Here is a 7,956-nt window from a genome sequence, read left to right as displayed (position 1 = left end):
CGGGGGGCGGGGGGAAGAGGTGGGGGGGAGGGGAAGCGTGTCACTTTTCCCAGTGTCCCTCCTCTTTCACCCTGTTTACCCCCAGGTCACTGCCCTCAGCCTGTTACAGAGGGTGGCAGCTTCACGCTGTCCTTGCTGGGGAGGGGAAGGGCACCTCAGCCTGCTGTGACCCCACTGCTCCCCCCGGCGTTCACGGGACAGCACAGGAGCCTTTTAGCTGTAACCCACATGTTGCTCCGTTTCCCTGTCCAACCTCCAAATTCCTAGATTGCTGGTACAGGACATTTCACCCCCCGCCACAACCCTTGTCCCCAGAGCCTTGCTTACACATGCACACGCCTCCCTCACCCGCATTCCCCACTAACCCCCCTGCGGCACCCGCGAAGGACACACGGCTCTGGAAGGGACCTGCTGGGCTGCAGCCAAGGCTCAGGGCTTTCCTCCTCTGAGCCCAGGGGTGGGCACAGGGCACATAACAAAGGGGTGCTGGGACAGCTCAGCACCCCTGGGCAGCTCTTTGCAGCTGGTCCCGAAGGGGGTTGTCCTTGCACAGCACCGATTGTCTTGTGAGACTCACTTATTTAAAACACACAAATTTAAGGAGTGCAAATTTACATGCACATGCATCTGTGTGTGCAAATGCTCCATGCAGGGTGGGGGGATGGCTCCTTCCTGCAGCCAGCAAGCCCCCCCTGACCCCGTGCATCCTCCCACAGCCTGCCCAGCCATGGCAGCCTTGCTGAGCCGCCCCTGCTTCATCTCCCTGCACATGCCCTACAGGCAGGGCTGGGCCCAGGACCTGGCCAACACCTTTCGCTTCCAGCCAGTGGCCGTGCGGGAGACGCCCCGGGTCCGGCAGCTGGCCTTGCGAAGGGGATCCGCCGTCTTCCTCGTCAACCAGCGCCTGGCTCCGGGGCCTGCCAGCACTTCCTCCCATGATTTCCTCTACGACGTGGACCCCCGGCCTGCCTTGGGCACAGCCTCCAATGTCTGCTTCGAGGTGGATGACGTGCCGGGGCTCTGCAAGCGACTGCAGAGCCAGGGATGCTCCCTGCCAGTGCCCCCCACCGAGGTGAGGGACGATGACGGCTCTGTCACCTATGGGGTAGCAAGCTCCATCGTCGGCAACGTCAGCCATACCCTCCTGGACCGATCCCGCTACTGGGGACCCTTCCTACCTGGCTTCCAGCCCATTCAAGGAGCCCCCTCAGCCACAGGGGACGACATCAAGATCACCCATTTTGACCACATCACATACGTCTGCCCACGGGGCAGTGCCCGGGCGGCTCTGGACTGGTACCAGGGCTGCTTCGGCTTCCAACGCTTCTTGTTGAACCCACAGGAGAGGCCAGCTGAGGGGTACGTGCTTGGGCAGGGTGTGGGCATGCTCCTCCTTGCGCTGCAGAGCGCCCAGGGCGCTCTGGCACACGGCTGCAAGTTTGTCTTCGCTGAGTCCCTTTCGGAGGATGGTGCCAACCAAGTCGACACCTTCCTAGAACAGCACGGTGGGGCTGGGATCCAGCACGTCGGCCTCTGCACCACTGATATTGTCACCACGACCAGGGCTTTGCAGCAGCAGGGTGCACGGTTCTTCAAACCCCCTGCCACCTATTACAGCCAGGGCGGCAAAGCAGAGGAGATCCGGGGGGCCGGGCAGGACCCCCGCATGCTCGCAGAGCTCGGCATCCTGCTGGACACCACAGCACCTGGGGACAAGGGCTGGCCAGACACTGAAGCCACAGAGAGCCCTTCCCAGGAATATTTGATGCAGATCTTCACCCATCCCATCTTCTCTGAGGAGACCTTCTTCCTGGAGCTCATTGACCGGCGGGGAGCACCGGGCTTTGGGGAAGGCAATATACGGGCACTGTGGAAAGCTGTGCAGGTCTATATGGACCAGCAGCAGCAGTGTTAACACTGCAATCCTCCTCCCTCAGCTCCCCGTCCTCTCCAGTCCAACCCTGGGGCAAGATGCTGCTGTAGAGATATCAGCAGGTGTCAGTGGCATGGCCCGGGTGGGCAGGGACCAAAGGAGTGCTCCAGGTCAGCCCAGAGCCAACTCAGTATGGGAACAAGCTGCTCAGGGCCAAGTCCAGTGGGGCTCTGAGTATCCCCCAGGATGGAGGGTGCTTTCTCCCCCACCCCGGGTTCCCAGCGATTTATTGACCTCACGTGAAAAACTTTCTGCCTTAATTTAACCTTAATTTAACTAGACTTGTGCCTGCAGCATGGCCAAGAACACTGCTGGCACAGCAACACTCCTGGACGTACGGGGAAAAGGGGCTGTCAGAGGGACTGAATAGCCCAGGGGCCACGGACACAGCCCCTCATCAATGGTTACCACCCAGAGCATGGCCAGCCCCTGTGCAGGGCAAGTGGTGGCCTCTTGCTCCTCTCAATTAAAGAATTAACTTGCAAGCATTGCTTTGGTTATTTTCTCCTCCCACATAAGATATGCTAAGTGCCAGGCAAGGATGAAATGGCTCTTTTCACCCTTTGAAGCGAGCTGCCCCCAGTCCTTCAAGTACCTAAATTGAGGCCACTTGCCCCTTGTGCACCCCCCCAGGGCTGGCCCCTGTTCCTGTCAGCTCCCAGGCTTGTGCCTTTGCAAGGGGACCACTGTGCATCACAGTCAGGGAAAGCCACAGCATGAACACAGGGAGGAACAGCCTGACAGAACGGGTAGAGAAGGGGGATAAAACCCTAGAAAAAGCTCAGGGAATGGTTGATGGACCCCACAGGGGAGCAGGCCTCAGGTAGGAGCTGTGCAGCCCCCAAGGGCTGATGCCTACCCTTGCAGGAGTGGTGGTGCTCTGGGTGCCTTATTTGGGGTCACCAGCTTTAATGTTCAGCCAGGGGGCTCATGGGTACATTAATGAAGAAGCCTGGCTGTAGGGATCCTGCTGGCCATCCTCATCCGACCACAGGCTGCCCAACACCTCCACCTTAGCATAGTGCAACAGAGGCAGAAAGTCACTTAAAAAACCCCCCACTTTAGGTTTATTATTAGAAAGTCTGTGGCTCACATTCAATAAAAACAAGTGTATAGAAAGGGCTATTGGAGGCCAGGAAGGGCACAGCAGCATCCACAGTCACTGGCTGGCAGATGAGGTGCAGGCAGGCAGCCGGGGCCAGGGCGATGTGGCCGCAGCCTTCCTGCTGCTGGAGAGAAACTCCTGCTGCCATGAGTCCGTGGTGCCGGAGCGGTGGCTGTACGGGGATGAATAACCCAAGAGGGTGCCAGCCAAGGCAGGGAATGCGAGCCCAGCTCCAGGTCACATCCAGGACCATAGTGGCCACGCCAAGGCACAACTCCCAAGGGGGAGCCAGGGAAGCCAGTGGACTTGGCAAGGAGTGGGGAGAGCATTACAGGGCTGTGTACTGGGCTCGCAGCAGTACGGGGGTCACCATCCCCAGGCCACAGGCAGGACTCACTGCAGCACAGATGTCCAGTGGTCCCATACGTGGAAGGTGCCGTCACAGAGCAGTCGGTGCCCGGAGGAAGGCGCGGAGGGAGAGCTGTGTCCCAGGGCTGGTGCTGCCCACTCCCTGCGATTTTGCCCCACGCTTCCGCTTGGACCCCTGCAAGAGACCCACAGCAGGGCTAAACCAAACCCCAAGGGCCACCCCCCAGCCTCTGAGGATCCTCCCAGTACTGGGAACATCTGGGGATAATGCCAGCCAGGAAAGTCCCCCATATGTAGCCCTGTCCCCCTGCTCCTTGGCCTGACCCCAAACCCCAGGGAGGCTCCAGCACCACACTCCAAAGTCTGGCCCACAGCAATAGGGAGCAGCTACTGGGGCCCCGTACACAACCCAGCGATGCTCACCGTGACAGAGCTGCTCTCCTTCCCCACGCACCCCCCAGCAATGCTCACCGTGACAGAGCTGCTCTCCTTCCCGCGCTGCTTCTCACGTGCTTTCAGCACCTGAAGGAAGCACAAGAAGCCAGAGCTGAACAGCAGCTGAGTCCTGGAGCTGGGACAGCCCACAGATGTTGGGGGGGATGCCAGAGGCTTTCCCAAGAACCCAGAGGAAAGGAAGAAAAGGCCCAGGTGTCCCCCAGTACCTTCTTCATGGCCGTGGACACAGCTGAGGCATGGAACTCCTCCTCTGTCACCCAGCGGGATGGGGATGAGGCAGGATCCAGGGTCACATCCCCGTCCAAGGGCAGGGAGTAGACTACATATGTCTGGTGGATGTGAGAGAAGATGTGGACGACCTGTGAGGGGATGAGAAGATGTATGCAAAGGGCAGCTGGCAGGCAGCAAGGGATGCACCACTCCACTGCTCCACAAGTGCACTGAGTTTGCCAGGGCTCTGAGGAGTGGGGCAGGGCTTGGGAAGGGTAACAGCAGGGACAGGGGACCCTCCTGCCCCCATGCTACATGCCCTGTGGCTGAGCACAGGGGGGTCACTGCATCCCTCCGGCTCACCTCCCCAATGAGCTGCAGGTCTCCGGCTGCCACAGGCCATCCCATCCAGGCCTGGAGGTGATCTGCCAGTGCCTCCTGCTGCTTCTCCTCCTGCAGACCCTGAGCCAGCAGGAGACTTGGGAACTCCCAGAGTCCAGCCAGGAGACCTGGGGAGGAGTCATGATGGGGATGTGAGCCAGCAAGGGGCACATCTGGGGACACTGAGCCTCATCACAGCCCGGAGGGGCTCCTTTCCCCACCATGGCAGCAAGCGCTTCACTGATGCCTCCTTCTCCCAGGCTGCTCTGCCTCTTGCAGAGGAAGGGGCTGCATGATGCCTTAACCCCACTCCCACCCAGCTCCACTACCTGAATTGGGTCTCTGCACAATGAGGTACTCTGGGGCCCCGTGGCAGCCCCTCCGCTCCAGCACACATGTGGCCGTTTTCACCACCCGTGGCTGCTTCTTTGCTGCTTTCCGGGGGAAGTTGGTCACCCCCAGTCTGCTGTCCCATGGCTCTGTGGCTGGGGGGCACAGGGGACAGCCCCCAACACCTGAAAACACCAACATAACAGTTGTTGCAGGGCCCAGACCCACAGCTACAACAGGGATCTCCCCACGTGCTTACCACAGTCCTCAACATCAGGCACTGGGGTGGGTTTTCCAAACAGTTTCTGAGAGGCAAAGGCCAGCTCCTTCTCCACCTGCAAAGGGGCACAGGAACGAGGACAGGCTCATGCAACTTGTCCTCACACACAGCAACCCCTTGGGGCCAGATTTTGAGGTCATACTTACCCTGCGCCACGCTCGGCAGTGCTGCTTCACGGGGCATTCCCCGCACAGCGGGGCCTTGGGCACACACACAGTTGCCCCCAGCTCCATCAGGGCTTGGTTAAAATCCCCCGGACGGCTCCTGTCTACCAGGGCATTGGCCATGTCCCTGGGAGGAACAGCAGTGAGCGGCGCGGGGCTCTGCGGGCAGAGGGCCCCAGGATCTTTGCCTGCCTCTGAGGGGGGGTGCTCCTAGGTAGGCAGAGGCAACACGGCTCCTTTCTCCCCCACTCCCAGCAGCATCAGCTTCCCAAGAGCTCCCACACCCCACGCCTCTCTCTCTTTGCAGACTCAGCTTCCCACGGCTCCCGAGCAATCGTGCCCTTGGCCACCAATAAGCACAGCCACAGTTGCCACAGCTCAGAGCAGGAACAGACTGTTCCCCTTACCAGAGCCGATCGACAACGAGGGGGCTGCTGGAGTCAGCACCAATGCACCGCAGCCGGCACAGGACCCGGATCACATTCCCATCCACAACACCAGTAGCCTAGGACCAGGAGCTGGGGTTACTGCAGCAGGAGGTGCCCATGCTCCCGGCAAGGCAGGGAGCTGGGGTGCTCCCAGGACAGAGCAGGGACACACACAAGGCTGACTCACAGGCCAAGCTGGGCAGTGGGTGAGATGCACCAAAAAACAGGGGAAAGCCAGAGCCAAGCACAGCCCTAGGCAGCCCCTGGTTTGTGAGATCCAACAGCAGGACCCCATGGGGATCGGGGAGATGTGTCCACTGATGCCCAGCTCTCACCTGCCCGTACGAGATGGAGGCGATGGCTCCCGCTGTGTATCGGCCCACTCCCGGCAGCAGCTTCTGCAGGTCCTCCGCTGTTCTGGGCATCCGGCCAGCCAGCTCAGACACCACCTGGCAGAGGGGGGACTGAGGTCAGGGGAGCAGCTGGGGTGTGTGTGTGTACAAACCATTTTACTCATGGTAAGATAGGATCCCAGCCTCTGTAGTCTTGTGCCAGTGGCCCGCAACCCCAGCAAGGCAGGGCAGATGTGAGCCAGCACCAACCCACAGGTCACAGAGGCCTCTGGAAACAACCCCCACACCCCAGCACCAGGGCACCTTCCTTGCTGCCTCCTGCAGACGCTTCCCTCTTGAGTAGTAGCCAAGTCCAGCCCACAGTTCGTTCACCTCCTGCTCCAAGAGATGAAGCAGGGACTTAGATGAAGAGCCACAAGGGCAGGGAGAGCACCTGGTCCCCAGCATTGCTCACCTCCAACGACGCTTGCGCCAAAGCCTGCAGCGTCGGCCACTTCTGTGGTACAGAGGGAAGAGAACAAGTCAGAGACAAGCAGAGCCGTGCTCTGCAGCTGGGGATCTGCCACAGGCAGCAGACAAGGTCTCCAAAAGGGGTAGCCTGTGAGCACAGGACTCTGTAAGGAGTGGTCACCTGCATCCAGCGGTTGTAGTAGTCGATGACTGTAACCACTTGCGTTTGCTGGAGCATGATCTCAGACACCCACACTGCCGGGAGCAGGGCAGGGGTCAGAGCAGAGGCACCGACACCACCCACTCCTTGTGCCGTGGCCATGTTAGCACTGGCTACAAACACTGCACTAGCACCCAACCCATGGGACCCCTTCCTACCCCTCACCTGCCCCACAGGGGATTCCTCAGGCCCAAAGTGGGCTCTCCGACCCACCCAACACCATGCAAGGGCGTGGGTCAGCAACTGTCATGGCCACTCTGGACAGGTTGTTCCAAGGACAGAAATTGAAGCTGTGTTTTCTCACAAGGCCATGCTGCACATCCACCTCAGGGGCAACACACAACAGGGCACCCCAGGGCACAGTCCCTGCTCCTCACCTGCGTATGCCCGTCTGTCAGCATCCAGCTCAGTTGCCGCCTAAAAGGGAAAGACGAAGAAGTGTGAGAAACGACGTGACGCAGGAAATTGCTTATGGTGTGTTTTGAACAACGCATGGGAACCTGCAACAAAAAAAATTTCCCCTAAGTGCTCAGAAGTCATGAGTTTGGGTTAATCAAGTGACAGCCAAAGCACCTTCTCCCTGATGAAACAGCCTACAGCAAGAGTTTACCTTAGAGGTCCAAAATCCCACCAGAGGAGCTGTCCCAGAGCTGAGCCCCTCTCCACAGGAAGCAATTGCAGGCAGATGTAACTTCTACAGAAGGGCCGTGCAGTTCCCAGCACCGTCCAGACAGACATTGCTGTAAAGCTGACACGCACCCCCAGCACCCCAATCACCATTGAGAGGTAACACAGAAGCAGGAACAGAACAGGTTTAACAAACAACTAGACTAAGTTTACCAGAGAAAAGTGCTCCTGGTTGAAGACTGTTTAATAATCATGGCTTCACCCTGTGCCCTGCTTCACTCTTCCGAGGTAGACGTGGCTATAAACTACCCAGCACTGAACTGCCAGGACTGGCTGGGAATGCACTCCTACTTCCAACACCATCTTCCACTTCCACGCAACCAGTGATGCGTCGTATAGGGAAAGACACCGTGGTCGCCTCAGTCCCTTAGGGCAGAGGGTCTGCTTCCCCACTACAGCACCCCTGCCCCCCCGATGTCTCCCCTTACCAGTGTCCTCCAGGGAAGGTCCCGCTTGCATCTGTCGTACCAAGCGAGCAGGTTCCCGCGCAGGGCCTCGATCTCAGCCGGGTCGCTGAAGAGATGCTGGGCGGGCGGCGGGGCGGGCGGTGGAGCGGCGGCCCCTGCCAGGAGAGCGGCGCGGGGTCAGGG

General features: G+C 59.6%; 2 protein-coding genes across 2 annotated transcripts; one reads left to right on the top strand and one right to left on the bottom strand.

Moving 5' to 3' along the window:
* The first annotated feature begins 477 nt into the window (after nucleotides 1–477).
* Nucleotides 478–2,603, top strand: HPDL (4-hydroxyphenylpyruvate dioxygenase like). Its single transcript, XM_026854478.1, has one exon. The coding sequence runs from the start codon at nucleotides 647–649 to the stop codon at nucleotides 1,913–1,915; it is 1,269 nt and encodes a 422-aa protein (XP_026710279.1). The 5' UTR covers nucleotides 478–646; the 3' UTR covers nucleotides 1,916–2,603.
* A 379-nt stretch (nucleotides 2,604–2,982) lies between these two features.
* On the bottom strand, nucleotides 2,983–7,941 carry MUTYH (mutY DNA glycosylase; the record flags this gene model as incomplete). Its single annotated transcript, XM_026853896.1, has 14 exons — nucleotides 2,983–3,582; nucleotides 3,879–3,929; nucleotides 4,070–4,222; nucleotides 4,437–4,582; nucleotides 4,784–4,969; nucleotides 5,044–5,119; nucleotides 5,211–5,355; nucleotides 5,636–5,733; nucleotides 5,992–6,105; nucleotides 6,313–6,384; nucleotides 6,464–6,505; nucleotides 6,641–6,714; nucleotides 7,057–7,096; nucleotides 7,795–7,941. Coding segments are annotated over 14 exons (1,449 nt in total), but the record flags the coding sequence as incomplete, so codon positions are not given.
* Between the last annotated feature and the right edge of the window lie 15 nt (nucleotides 7,942–7,956).

This window comes from Athene cunicularia, assembly GCF_003259725.1.
Source record: "Athene cunicularia isolate RWA chromosome 8 unlocalized genomic scaffold, athCun1 chr8_part1, whole genome shotgun sequence".
Taxonomy (NCBI): domain Eukaryota; kingdom Metazoa; phylum Chordata; class Aves; order Strigiformes; family Strigidae; genus Athene; species Athene cunicularia.
The sequence above is the reverse complement of the archived record's forward strand: the minus strand, read 5'-3'. Positions and strand labels throughout refer to the sequence as shown.